This window comes from Manis javanica, chromosome 4 (genome assembly GCF_040802235.1).
Source record: "Manis javanica isolate MJ-LG chromosome 4, MJ_LKY, whole genome shotgun sequence".
NCBI classification, from domain to species: Eukaryota; Metazoa; Chordata; class Mammalia; order Pholidota; family Manidae; genus Manis; species Manis javanica.
Window position 1 is genome coordinate 123556870 of NC_133159.1, and position 15402 is coordinate 123572271.

At 38.7% G+C, this 15402-nt stretch overlaps 1 protein-coding gene across 10 annotated transcripts in view; it reads right to left on the bottom strand.

The window, feature by feature from the left end:
- The window catches only part of ADPRM (ADP-ribose/CDP-alcohol diphosphatase, manganese dependent), a 31904-nt gene that overhangs the window by 16359 nt on the left and 143 nt on the right, over positions 1–15402 (bottom strand). For 2 of the 10 annotated variants that reach the window (XM_037026740.2, XM_037026743.2), the window contains exons 2-6: positions 14467–14614; positions 8648–8754; positions 7584–8201; positions 6589–6705; positions 2598–3320 (exon numbers count right to left, since the gene is read on the bottom strand). In XM_037026740.2, coding sequence (XP_036882635.2) covers positions 3010–3320; positions 6589–6705; positions 7584–8184 — 1029 coding nt within the window. In that variant the 5' untranslated portion in view covers positions 8185–8201; positions 8648–8754; positions 14467–14614 and the 3' untranslated portion in view covers positions 2598–3009. Of the gene's footprint in view, positions 1–2597; positions 3321–6588; positions 6706–7583; positions 8202–8643; positions 8755–14466; positions 14615–14831; positions 15396–15402 lie in introns of those variants that run through there. The other 8 variants (XM_037026742.2, XM_037026744.2, XM_037026741.2 and 5 more) reach the window with 8 other exon arrangements.

Genomic DNA, 15402 nt, shown 5'->3' on the forward strand with positions numbered 1-15402 from the left:
AAGTTTAAATATTTTCATTTCAATTTAAAAACATATCAATTGAGTTATTAGAAACTTGTGTTTGAAACACTTGCTCTATTTGGAACAACTTGGGTATATGAATTTATTCTTCACACTGCACATTTTGTATCTAAATACAGATCAAATCCATTGAAAATTTAGTGTCCAAAATGGTGCTAGAAATATAAAATGCATACTAGATTTTAGAAACATAACATAAAAAGAATATATTTTTATATTACATACTGAAATATTTTAGATAGATTGGGGTAAATAAAATGTTATGGAAACTAATTTTATCTGTTTCTATTTTTTTAAATATGACTGCTAGACTATTTTAAATGACTTATATGGCTCATATGTTTCTGTTAGTCATTGATGTTAGCGTATCCAGATGTCAGCTTTCGTACATATCCTAGTATTAAACTCTGTAGTCTAGATAGTCTCATGAGATTTATGAAATAGTTTACTCAAAAAATATTAGTACCAACTGTATGTCAGGAGAGTGAAAATGAACCTCGTGATTTGTCTCTTTATTTTTATAGTCTTTATTACAATATTAAGTACTCTATAAACACTTACCAAGGAAGTATGCTTGTTTATGTTACACAATGGATGTTGGACAGTCAGAAATTCTCTATCAGATTTGGATGAGGGGAAAGGAAAAAAATCTAGCTGATATTAAAGTAACTAATGTGAAATTTATTTTAAGGACCAATAAAATACATATAAAGAATTTGTCTTCAGTGTACATTTAGCTTGCATATTTATGGCTTTCACGTTAACTACTGAAGTTAAAACGAAGTAATGGACTTGCAAATTCTACATAGGATCTACTCCATCCTCCAAGTAATACTTGATTCTGTGCTTAAAAGACAGTAATGTTCCAATTTAAAAAAAAAGTAATATTGAAGATACTTTCATCATATCTGCATCTCCCACATCATACTATGAATTCTATAGATATACGTAATTCCTTTTATATTTCCAAAAACATAAACCTGTGATAGAATACTGCCTTTTGAAGAATGTTTATTTACTGAAGTTGTTTTTAAACTCTACTTTTCAGTTGAGTTTAAGTATTATTGGTAAGTTTAATATTTCTGTGACCAAAATGTGTCTTCCCACCTCCACAATCTTTTTTTCCCATTGTTACACTTTTACTTTAGCCTCTCTTATTCCTACCTGGACTGAAATGCACATCTAATCATATGTTCCCCCAGCTCAGAAACCTGAGGATTCCTCACTGTCTGACAAGTAGAATTTGAACTCTGGGCTCGTCATGCAAGGCTCTTCACAACACAGCCCTTAGTCTATCCTTCTTTTGCTTTATTTCTTGCCATATCCCCAAGACCTTTTGGTGAATCCTCATATCATTACTAGCCCTCCTAAATTCAGCATATCCTTTAATGCCTCTGCTTATGCTATTCTACTTGAAATGCACTTCCATGTCTGTCTAAACTATTTTTTTCCTACTCCAAGTCACCCCTAATCCCTTCAAACAAAAATTAAAAATCCTCCTCCACATTCCCAGCCCTTTCTTCACACATTTTTATCTGTTGATGTCTGTCTCTCTCATGGTAGAATCAGTGAATTCATGGAGCACATTATAGTCACCTGTGTGGTAAGCTGAATAATGGACCTTAAAGATCTCTGGGTCCTAATCCCCAGAACCTGTGGGTGTTACCTTGTATCACAAAATAGACTTTGCAGAGGTGATTAAATGACAGATTTTGGAATGAAGAGATTATCTTGGATTATCTGTATCAATCCAATGTAATCACAACTGTCCCTCTAAGTGGGAGGCAGAGGGAGATTTGGAGATGCTATGCTACTGGCTTTGAAGATGGATGAAGAAGCCAGGAGGCATGGAATGTAGGAAATACAGCTCTAGAAGCTGGAAAGGGCAAGGGAACTTCTCCCATAGAGCCCCCTGAGGAAGCATGGCCCTGGACACCTTCATCTAAGGCCAGTGAAAATGATTTCAAACTTCTGACCTCCAGAACTGTAAGAGAACATGTATGTGTTCCTTTATGCCACCCAGTTTCTGGTAATTTGTGACTGCAGCCCTGGAAAACTGATACACATGTACACCCTCACAGTGCCTCAGCACAGGCACACTTATGCTGACTAGTATTGGTTTTTATTTATTGTTTTTGAGGTCCTGAATCAAACTTTCCCTACACTTAAACAGTCCCCATTTACCAACTAGTAAATGTTTCTGCAAATAAGCTTTAACATATGTGACAACTGAGTTAAACATGTCCCATATTGTCCATAAAGGGAATCAAGAGTAAACTCATGTACTAACTAGTCTCATACAGCACCAGTGGGTGGCCCAAACGGACTACGCTTGCACGTACACAGCTGACTGACCGCTGGTCCTGCTTTGGCAAGAATCACAAGAGAACCACGTGACTTCTCTGGAGGCCCTTCCTGTGCCTCACATGGGAGACCACACATTCACCTGTGTGAATGGCAGGGCCATTCATTCACCTGTGAAACAACTCTTGGTATTTTTTTATTACAAAATGGGAATACAAGCCTATGAAAGTACAAATATGATAGGCATTCTGAACAAAAAAATCCAAAGCTCATTCACACAGCAGGGTAAACAAAAGTTTACCTGAGCTTATTTTCTTTTTTATTAAGAATTTTAAGTTACACAGTTAATACATAAATATACTTTACCTATAAAAAGTAAAAATTCAGATAAGGCTAAATAAAGTCTTTTTTGAGGCCTGTATCACCCGCCACCCCCCATTTCAGTCTCCTCCCTGGTTTATTCATGCCACTTTCATTCATTTTCTTTCCAATTTTCAGCACTGGATGTATTATCCAAAAATGCCATTTCAGAGTATCTTATGAACTAACACAAAAGAAGCCATAAATACATTTTGTTATGCAAACAATACTAAACAGTAAGACCAAAGATTTTCAGCAGGGAGGGGAACAAAAACCCAAAGCTAAGTCAACTTCTTTCTATAAAGGTAAACAAACTAAATCAGTCTAAAAACACAAAGCTTTTTCCTTTTTATAATTCATAATTCTGTTTGGAACTCTGCCTCTCCCTTTCAACAGCATTTTGTCAGGATAGACATAAACTGTGCCAAAAGCCTGGCTGTCCGGAGCTGTTTCAATAACCCCCTCTAGGTTGATGTGGTGCACCCCGCAAGGATCCTCAGAGTAGCCACCATCATGAGTGTGCCCAGCGAAGAAACCCACCACACACTTGTGAGACCAAACAACTGCCAGGGCGTCTCTGTAATTCCAGGCCAGGCACACATTGTCAGAGGCCTCTGGGTAAATGGGAACATGGCCTGTGAGTTAAAGAGAAGAAGAGTTATGAGCCAACTGGGAATTAACTCACTCATCAAAATAAATAGCTAAAAACCAGTACTCAAAAAAAAAAAAAGTTTATTGCCACCTCATAAAGGAGGGTGAGATAGTTCACACACAAGGGAGAGAGGCCACTATACAGGCAGACCCCTGAAGTTCCTACGGCCTGAGAGTCCCTGACGCACAGACAGCAAGGAAAACAGGGTGTGTTGCATGGGGCTGTCCACCAGGCAGACGTGGTACTGGAAGCCAGTCTCACTGGTTCCCTTAAATACACACATTACATACACATAAAGAGGTACTCCTAAATAAAACAACAGTTTAGGGATATGCCAATGGATTGCATGTCATTTATATAAACACTCAATGCCTTAGAAATGATTCATGCCACTTTAAACACCTCCAGGAGGTCAAGGAAATCATAACCATTTTACAGATGAGAAAACTGAGTTAAAGCAGAGAATACTTATTCTAGTCCCACAGGACATATGTGCAAGTAGATGGAGCCCAGAGCATTTTTAATTCCTGATGCCAAGACACCTGTGGGGCCACATTACTTATCAGGCCAGTTTCACTCTCAAGTACAACAGCTCACTAGTCTTTGTTTCTTCCCATCAAATCACTTCCCTTTTTCTCTCTGTTACTGTTTCTATTTTTATTCTGAAATTTATTCTGAGTATTGTTATTCCACTTAATAGCTATTAGTTTGTAATCAAAGTAAAAGGAGGGGATTAAGAGACCCCTAAAGCAGGAAGAGTAAGAATACTCCCGTGCACAAGTGCACACACACAGCCACTCTTTAAGGCATGATAAGGGTTAAGAGTCTAAAGGTACCATGTGACCCTTCAGACCTAGATGCCAACCTGGACTCATCTATAACTTGACACAGTTAGTCATTCCCATCTCCTCGCAATTCTTGGCTGCCAGGTCACCACTAGTCATCCCAGTTTTCCCCCAACCCCAGTCAATGGCTACTGATTCTCATTCGCTTTTGCCAATTCCTCATTTTCCCACTGTCATCTTAGAAAGGCCTTAATGGTTGGTCTTTGAGCTTTGCTTCTCTACTTATACTTCACAGCTTAGTGATTACTCAGGAATTTACAGTTTTAAATGTTATCTGTATTCTTTCAACTTCCACATTTACATATCCAGCACAAGCTTCTATTCTGAATTTCAGACTCATATCAAAATTGCTTACTCGACATCTCCACTGATGTCTAACAGGCATCAGATATCCAGCAGGCACCTGAAACTTAATATTTTCAAACCTGAACCTCTGAACTCTCCACCCCAAACCCCCTCTAGCAGCAGTATTCCACATCTCAGCTAATAGAGATTCTATCCTTCCAATTGCATGGCCAAAAGTTAAGTAGACAGAATGACCTCTGAGTAGCCAAAACAAAAAGTGAAAAAGCAAACAATAACAAAAGAAAACTTCTATTAGCCATTTTACACCTTACTAAGGAAAACCTGAAGCATTCAGCTGTTAAAGGTTTGTTTGTTCAGTTTCTAAGCATACAGCAAAATCGAAGAAATTTAACAGACTAATGTAGATAGGTGCACTGACATAAGTAAAAAGAAATGGGAAAAATATGGGATAGAGTGGGAAAGGAGACGAGGATATAAAACATGGACTCTAATAAGAACAAAGGAAAACTGAAGGAACAAAACAGCAGCAGAATCACAGAACTCAAGAATGGACTAATAGTTACCAAAGGAAAAGGGACTGGGGAGGATGGGAGGGAAAGGAGGGATAAGGGTGGGGAAAAAGAAAGAGGGCATTACAATTAGCATGTATACTGCGTGGGGGGTACAGGGAGGGCTGTGCAACACAGAGAAGACAAGTAGTGATTTTACAGCATCTTACTACACAGATGGACAATGACTGTGAAGGGGTATGTTGGGGGGACTTGGTGAAGAGGAAACCTAGTAAACATAATGTTCTTCATGTAACTGTAGATTAATGATACCAAAAGAAAAAAAAAACATGGACTCTACTCTCAGTTCTTTCTGTAGCTATATGATTTCAGCTATGCAGTTTAATCTCTTTCGCTTTCCTTATCTTCAAGAGTTTTGAATAAATGCCATTCTATGTCTCTTTTAGCTCCAGTGTTCTTTAACATGCATAGCCTGACAGTGGAAAAGTAAAAAGCAGAGACAAGTCAAGAAGTGCCCAAGTTTCTGAGACAACTTACTATAAAGCCAAGTAGTGTCACATTGTGCCAATAACCCAAGGGCTCCTTCTATTTCCCAAGCCTTAAATAACATTTGACATTCCAGTGGTAGCAGAAACACTCCTACTCTATCTGCATGTTTTTACTGTGTCACTAAAAGATTAATAAGTAGATACTACATTTACAGAAGTATATTTTATATTATCAACTATCAGAATAGCCTGTCATTTTCAAAGGTTTTCATGTTCATAATTTCATCTGATGCAATACTGAGAAACTGCAGTTTGTAGGTTCAGTATGTGCCCAGAGTCACACAGCTCACAGAAACAAATACATGTAGAATGGCAGCCCATCCTTGTGAACCTGAGTCCCATCTTCTCATCCGTTATGTATCCACTCTAAAACAAGGGATCTAACCTCAGTCCCTAACCAAGTGTACCAGCTATACTGCAAATCCAAATTCAGGCTTCCCAAGTATGCACACGGGCACAAGCACATACCTACATATGAGTATATTCTAAGCACCTCCAGATCCCTTTAACTTCTGATGGTAGTATGTGTGGAAAGAATGATTCTAAATGAAAGTGACATAAATCTTACCTCCTTGCAGTCACATGATAGAGGTAGTTACAGAACAAGTACTTACTGGCAGATGAGCGATGCTCATCCCAGTGTATCAGCTTTGCTTTCACGCAGGCAGCAGAGGCCTCTGTGCGGTGGCCAGTGCAGACAGGAAGGGCCCCCGAGGCTGAGATTTGTACCTCAGATTTTGGTACCAGATTTGGACCTAGACTGAATTTCTCACTTAAATATAACTACATAAATTGGGCCCATTTGGTGAAATTATACTTTGAAACTTAAAAGGCCAACTCATGGGCTATAACATATGGCAAGATGTTTTGTTATTTTACAATTCTCTTTTTCAATCTTAAATGTTAGTATTCTATTGTTTCTTAGTAAAAAATTTTAAACTAAACACTCATTTTATAGAAGATGATATCCCAATATAGTTAGTATGCTTTAAAACCTAACTTTTCCCATTCTCTCCAATGCTAGTAATAATTTCAGTACTTACTGACAATCACCACCTTTTCTTGGTTTGTGTCAGAGAATGTAAGAACTTCATTCAACCAGTTCAGCTGTTCTTGGCTGAATCCTCCATTAAACTGGACAAACTGGGGCTCAGAAAGTCCTGAAATGAATTCATTAAGTTAGACCCATCAAATGTAATTTTTTCCCTCCTTTTGGTATTTTAACTTAGCTAATGTGGGGGCACTTACCCTTTCTGTAGGAATACGTGGCAGCAACTGACTTAAAGTTCTTAAAAAAACTACAAACGTCTACAGCAATGTATAAATAAGTCATACTAACTCCTAATGTTGAAATCCTGCTTATTTCACTAGCTTCCCATTGCACCGAAAATAAAATAGATGCCTTAGTTTACCCACTTAGCCACTGCAAAATCATCTTGCACCCACCTCACTGGACCTTTTCTGCATTCTTCAGTATTGCCAAAGTCTTATTCTGCTTAGCACCTTTGCATTTATTTTCCTGTCTTGAATACTTTGCTCCACCCCATTCTTCCAAGGATAACTCCTTCCTGTCATTTAGATTTTAGCAGAAATGTTTTTTGCCTCAGAAAGGCTACCTCTGACCACCTAAACTAAAATAGTACCCATCTTTTTCTATATTATACTTTATTTTCTTGGTAGCATTTATCACTGTGGAAATAATCTTGTTTCTGTTTCATTTATTATCTGTCCTGCCCACCCACTTCTCTTACTTCTCCACTCCATCCATAAAACACTGATATTGTTAGGACTGCTTAAAGCTTTGAATAGCTAACCGTAGGAAAAGTGCCCATCCCAGAACATTCATTCAGATATCTGTTAAATAAAGAGTCTTGAAACAACTGCAACCAATCCATGTACCATGAGGCTTGTGAGGAATCCTGCCCCTGAACAACAGTGACAATATACTTTTACCTTAATTGTTCATCCTCCTGCTGAATAAAAGGTAGCTGAAGAATTTAAACACAATGTATTAGATTCTCAGCAAGGAATAATTCACCTTGAGGACTATTCAATTCCATATTTGGATTGTGCTCCCTCAGTATCTTCAGACACTGCTGGTATTTTGGAGAAGACTGATCCATGCCTAAGACACTCAAGTCATAAGCATCTAATAAAATGAACCGGAATTTAGGGAATGGTACAAAATGATAAGCATAATAATTCTCTGAAGGTACAGTCTCAGGATGATGTACAATCTGGTCTTCTAGAAACTTTGTGTTCAGCTTAGAGTTTGTTAAGTAGTTTCTGCTGAAGTTATAGAATTCATGATTGCCCCATGTATGATGAACTGGGACTTTAAGCATCTGGAAAGTGTTCACAACCAGTTCTAGTGACTTTTCTGATGTTTTATACTGTGCATTATACCCATCGATGATATCTCCAAGCTGCAGTACACAACAGGGTGGGATGCTCTCTTTATTCCAGTGCTCAATAGCACCCTGTAAGTGAAGAAGACTATGTCTGTAGTATCTCCGCCTGTTGCCTTGGAAATTATAGCCATCTTCTAAGTCAGCATATTGAATATCTGCTATGACTCCAAAGGAGAAGAGAAGTTCTGAACTCTCACTTAGGGTTCCAGGACTGGGCTTATCATCCATAACCTCCAAATAGGTTTCTAAACAAAGTAAAAAGATAACTATAGTTATAAATTGTGTGTCTTAATTTTCTAAACGGACTGAAGAAAATGTTAAAATGAGTATTAAATTTAATAGATAATCCACCAGGTGGCCTGGCATATAGAAAAGCACATGGCTTTAGACTCTGAGGGTCTTAGGTCCAAATTACCAAGTCTTCAAAACACCAGTTTTCTCATCTATAAAATACATAATAACCTCTAGTCTTCAGAAAAGTAACAGTTTTTAAGAAGGTATTATCCTATAAATGAACAGCCATTCTAATTCTAGTAAAGTCAAATCCAATTCCAGTATAATTTGTACTTTTAAAGAAATATACACTAGTTTTATATACACACACAGAGGTACCTTCTCCCACAAACACCAAATATTCTATCAAAACTTAAGCATTTTTTTTTAAAGAAAACTGTGTATTACACTTACTAACCGTACTTTATACATTAGATTCCCGCCATAAGTTCTTTGGCGTCAGGCTGGATCTTTTCTGTTTGTTGGTGGGTGGGTCACCTGAACTAAGTTTCTCGTGTTTTGTATCTAGAATACAGGAAGAGGCAATTAAGATATGAGAGGAAACGTATTTAACAAAGGAACAAAGTTTTTTAAACAACAAAATCTGACACAAAAACTAATGATGACACTGATGTGACTATTTTCATATCAGTGAGTAGTGGTTCCTGGTTCCTGGTTAGAGTCTAATTTTAACCGGTTTTTTAAACCCGAGTATTAATTGCCCTGTCCCCACAACCAACACAGAAAAGACGTAATCTTTTCTTTTTACACATAATCTCCATCCTGCCTCAGGAGCCAACATTTGGGATTTAGACTTGAAAACCTATAATTTTATTAGATGGTTTACAACCTAAATTCATAATCATAATCTCTTAAGAGTCAAGAACATTAAGGATTAAAATAAAAATCAAAAGCCAAGATCCTAAATTACCAACTATGCTTGTTATAAACGCTACAGTGATAAACTGTGCTGTGGTGTCTAAGTTTATTAAAGCCTAGTTGTTCTGAAAATTCATCTGGAATTTCTAAAATTACTTTCAGACTTCTGGTCTCCAGAAGTCCTAGATACCTTCTGAGTCCTTTTTAATCATCCACAGATAGTGAAATCCTAACTGTCACCCCCTGGCAGAGGTGGGCATGATGACTCCACAAATGGCAAGAAGGGCCAGAGTTCAATTTGACTCATTTGAGACTTAGGGGCCTCTTTTCATTGTAAAGCTGTTGTCACTATGATACACTTTCTATCTTTACACCCACATATGAGCTGCCGCTGCTTTCCTTTCTTCCTTCATCTGGCTAGGTATAATTAGCCCAAAAACTGATTAAAGATCACTAGAAAAAAAGATGGAAATCTTGAAAAATGGTGTGGTGTTCTTATATACTGTTTTCTGTTTGCTCATTTTTTCCTGCAGTCCCATCTGAAAACCTCACTAGGTATCAAAGTCAGTTAATATTTATAAGCAGTGGCACGGATGAGGTCATCTGTTTTGAAAGATGAAGAACCAGTACAATTACATTAAATACAAAACTCACCTAAGTCAACTGAAAATCTCTAGTCTTACTAGGTTTCAAATATTTGTGATTCCAAGCACAGACTAATAGGAGAATCAAACCAGAAGATAATTTATCAAGTGTATCACTGGAACATTAATTATTACCAAAGCTTAAGAGAAGCCTGTTTCTTAGAATGCTTTCATCCCCTGCCAATGAGCTTGTTTGTTTTTAATCTTTAAACTCAGAGCCCTTAGGGTTATCTCCTAGAGGGCATTTAGTCCCGGTTAATTTGATCTTCTCCACAGATAGCTATTACTTTAGCTGACCAGTATTCATTTCCCGTTCTTCTGGCAACAGGACCCCAATGTCTCCTTAGGCATCTACCCAAATCTTCATCTCATTTCATGTCATGTGACCTCTACCCCAGGCGAGAGAAAGGACAGACACATGACCCAGGCCTGGACTATGAAAGTACAATATCCTTCTGGTAAGTTAGAGTTCAGCATTTAACTCATGCTGAGTCAGTAAGCATCAGTTCTTGGACTTTGGCTGGAACTACTAGAACACTACTAGAACTAGTTCTGCTCGGCTGGTAATTGAGGCTGGGGTTGCTGGGGAGAAGTTAAGTTAGAAGAAACCCAAACTGTAAGGAAGCAAATCTCAGTGATGGAAAGAAGTCAAGTCCTAGAAACAGTTGAATACCTGGATCCTCCTGTCCCTGCTAAAACTACTCTTGGTCATTTAGTTTTATCAGTCAATAAACTGTCACTTTGAGTAAAGCCAAATTGAATTGGCTTTTAAGATCGGTCAGATGATACCAAAAGTGCTGTCAGATACACCTTCCACTGGAACACAGGTCAGTTTAGGGGTACAGTGAGATTTGTCAACTCTTTAAAGAAAGTTAAGCAGTAGGGAGAGGAGCAGCAAAGGCCACACATTTCAAAATAGCAGTGTGTTCTGAGGCAGAAAAGAGATCTATAATGTTTACTACATATAAGCTTTTCAAAATAAATTAAAAACAATAATCAATAATCAATTAACATTAGGAATAGGGAATATTCAAATTTATTAGATTACTTTGATAAACAAATGAAAATTCATACTGTGATCTGTTAAGGGAAAGATGAGAGGCAAGACAGGAGGGGCAAGGCCACATTCAAGGAAAGACAACTAGGATCAGAAGTGAGCACAGTGGGGCAAAGAGCCAACTGGACAGGGAACTGACTCTCCTAACCAGTTCAAAGTCTTTTATGGTCCAGGGAGATGTCAGTGAACTCAGAAAAATTGGTCTTGATAAACAAGAGCTAAAAAAGTCAAAGACACCTTCAGAGCTCAAAAAATCAAAGACCCCTTCAGTGGAGCAACTTAGAATTAAAAGGCATTCCAATGCCATGAACCTTTTTCAAAATACCTCCCCATCTCCACCAAATACAGACACAAAAGTGGGTGAGTGGAGCATAACTATGGAAGCTAGTAATGGGTACAGGAGGTTTACTCTACTTTTATGCATGTTTTTAAATATATATATAGTATAGTTTTAAGAACGCATTCTAGGGCAAGGGAAACAAAAGCAAAAATAAACAAGTGGGACTATATCAAGCTGAAAAGCTTCTGTATAGAAAAGGACACCATCAATAGAACAAAAAGGCATCCTACAGTATGGGAGAATATATTCATAAATGACAGATCTGATAAAGGGTTGACATCCAAAATATAGAGAGTTCACACACCTCAACAAAAAGTGAACAATCCAATTAAAAAATGGGCAGAGGAGCTGAACAGACATTTCCCCAAAGAAATTCAGATGGCCAACAGACACATGTAGATGCTCCACATCGCTAGTCATCAGAGAAATGCAAATTAAAACCACAATGAGATATCACCAGATACCACACCAGTAAGGATGGCCACCATCCAAAAGACAAACAACAAAAATGTTGGTGAGGTTGTAGAGAAAGGGGAACCCTCCTACACTGCTGGTGGGAATGTAAATTAGTTCAACCATTGTGGAAAGCAGTATGGAGGTTCCTCAAAAAGCTCAAAATAGAAATACCATTTGACCCAGGAATACCACTTCTAGGAATTTACCCTAAGAATGCAGCAGCCCAATTTGAAAAAGACAGATGCACCCTATGTTTATGGCAGCACTATTTACAATAGCCAAGAAATGGAAGCAACCTAAGTGTCCATCAGTAGATGAATGGATAAAGAAGATGTGGTACATATACACAATGGAATATTATTCAGCCATAAGAAGAAAACAAATCCTACCATTTGCAACAGCATGGATGGAGCTAGAGGGTATTATGCTCAGTGAAATAAGCCAGGCAGAAAAAGACAAGTATCAAATGATTTCACTTATCTGCGGAGTATAAGAACAAAGAAAAAAACTGAAGGAACAAAACAGCAGCAGACTCACAGAACCCAAAGGGAAAGGTACTGAAGAGGATGGGTGGGAAGGGAGGAAGAAGGGTGGGGGAGAAGAAAGGGAGCCTTACGATTAGCATGTATAATGTGGGCGGGTTGCATGGGGAGGGCTGTGCAACACAGAGAAGACAAGTAGTGATTTTACATCATCTCACTACGCTGATGACAGTGACTAATGGGGTAGTATGTAGCGGGGGGCTTGGTGAAGGGGGGAATCTAGTAAACATAATGTTCCTTATGTAATTATAAATTAATGATACCAAAATAAAAATAAAATAAATAAAAAGAATGCATTCTAAAGTTTAGAGAAAATGAAGTTTGTGAATTAGAAGACCAAAGGAAATACTTTGCTTTTAAAAAAAAAGGAGAAAAATAAGTTTTAAGTGAACTTCACTCAAATGTTTTGCCTGTACCATTTACTATATGCTAACTTATCTAAGTTTTAGTTAACAGGTACTGTGATGAACTGCCAAGCTTTGAAACTGAAGATCTAGAATTGTAGTCCCAGTTTTTTCTATGGCAAAATAACCCTCATGGGTCATTGTGAGATCCAACTGAGTTATAACGCACAGTGATCCACTCTGTAAATCATAAAGCACTACATGTATGTAAGACAATTATGTTTAAATATCTATCTGAAGATATACTGGCCTAGTGAACCTTAAGATGACTGAAACTATGCAACTTTTTATAGAACAGAATAAAGCAGAAAACTCTACTACAAGATTTTCTCCAAAAATTCCTATAGAAAATCACAGTGCAGGATAAACAGCATTTTGTGAAAACCACTTCAAGCATGATTTTTAGGAACAGGAGAAAATACCCAGGGATGCTTATTTGCTGAATACTTGATACAAAATGATACTAGTAAAATCTCTGTGATAATAAGACTAGCAGAAGACTCAAGTTCCCTGTAGAAAGCTCTCAAGCACCTATGGTGAACTTGTGAAGACAAACCTACACTATTGTCAAAGGGAGAAAAGGGGGTGGGTGCACAAGTCAGAAGAGACTTTGTTAAGGGGATCTACTTCAAAAGAAAGATGCTCAAGGCCTAAGCCAGAAGTGTCCTAGGGAAGGAGTGGGTGAGCAGTTTTTCTATGCAGAGCCCTTGGGATAGGTGGCTTTGGAAAGTGGAGAGGGAGGAGGAGCAGTCCTGAAATTTAACTGTCCTAAATATTGCAGTAACAGAAGAGATGAGGCAGGAAATGTTTGTGGCTAGGCACATGGGGCAGAAGTCTGGACCTGAGATGGAGCAAACTTGTAATAACAGAGCCTAGAAGGGCACAGTTAGGGCCTAGCTGTCCTAGTCAAACAGTCTAAGTTATGTCAAGCACAAATTTGATCAGCCTTGTCACTACTGACAGAACAAATATAAAAATGATACTATCTATGTCCTATGTCTTTCAAGAAAACTATCTAAATCTGAAAGAAAAAAAACCAATTGGTAATCTTGGTGGCTTAATAGTAGTAGTAAAAGTGATAGGTTTTCACTAGTGTTTTATATATCTTTTAACATGAAAGTTTAATGGGTCCATGAAATCAGGCTCAGAGGGATTAGAAATTCATCTATGTATAGTTATGAAACACCTACTTTGAGTCAGGAACTGTTTTAGAAGCTAATATTTTATTTAATGTTATAAACTTAATATAAAGAAGTTATATAAAAATGCTTTGGAGTGAAATAAGCCAGGTGGAAAAAGACAAGTATCAAATGATTTCACTCATCTGTAGAGTATAAAAACAAACTAAAAAACTGAAGAACAAAACAGCAGCAGACTCACAGAACCCAAGAATGGACTAACAGTTACCAAAGGGAAAGGGACTAGGGAGGATGGGTGGGAAGGGAGTGATAAGGGGAAAAAAGGGGAGCATTAAAAATGCTTTGGTAAACAAATAGATATTAAAAGAATCAGTTTGGCAAATAAAATGGAACAGACCAGCTGAAAAAAACACTGAATTTTAATTTATGTATCTTTGATCAGTAAACCTCCAGCTGAATAATTTAAAAAATGAACAGTAATTTTATATGTTCATTGCCTAAATAAGCAAAATATTTTTGCGTCTTTGTCAATTTAAAGAAAAAACGTCCCCCTGGGCAAACAATACACAGAAATGAGTAAAAAAAAATCCTAACCCACAGCCAACTTCAAGGCAGAAAAATCAGTTTGATTAAAAACAATTAAAAGTGCAATATCTACTTTGAACAGAAAATTCCAATTCAACTTTGGAGTCAAGAAACATTTTAACACTAGACTACAACTGTACTGCTTTAGAGAGGGGCACACCTGGCTAGTTACGCCAGCTCCCAGAACATACCGTGCTCCAGTCTCACAATCATTGAGGCACGAGTTGCTTCTGCTTAGTGGAAGCCTACTGAAGATGATCACGCATGAAGTTAAGAGATTCAGAAGGCGATTTTTGCCTTTTTCTGTCTACCACATAAGACGGGTTAAGACTGGAGACACTGAGACAAAAACAAAGGTTGACAGAAGGTGCGTTAAACTTCCACAGGGAATGAAAAATAAACCTACAAATGCTCTCGGCCTCATTGATACGGGGCTGTATCCAAAGGAGATAAGCAGTCCCAGATGGGAAACTCAAACTTTAAAATTGAAGGGGGCTGGGGAGTCACCGAGAGGATTTTAAGTAAGTGGGGCCCTAAGGGATGGAATATGACGTACTATATACTTTGTTCAGTGCTGTTACTTATAATTAGGCTACATTTACAACGTGGGAGTAACTGAAGCGCCGGGGAACTTCACTTTCTTGACTCGCGCTTAACACCCTAAACCGCTCACAGCAATTTTAAACTTATCAGCAATTTTAAAACTTCCAAAGTTTTAAAGATCAAGTGCAGTGGGTCCGCTTCTATGAGAGGGATGCAAAGGGGTCAACAATCTTGCGGTTCCACTTGACCAGCTTCCAGACTGGGCAGGTGAAGGGAGGCAAGGGTGGGAACTAGGGGCTGTCGGGTCCCGCCGGCCTCGGAGCGCTGTTCTCCGTTTTCCGAGGCTGGGAGAGCTGGGCGGGGCGAAGAGCCGGCGGCGGTCGCCGAGGCCCGAACCCCACAGCGCTGCGGGGCGCCCCAGCGTTCACGACCACGGGCCCAGGCACGGCCGCGCGGCCGGCACCCCGAGGCCGTTTCTTCCTCCAGGGCCTGCTGCCTCTGGGCCTGCCGCCCACCCCAGCCCGCCGGGACCGCGCAGCGCCCGCCCCGCCCGGGCGAGACCCGCCTCCAGCCCAGAGGAACCA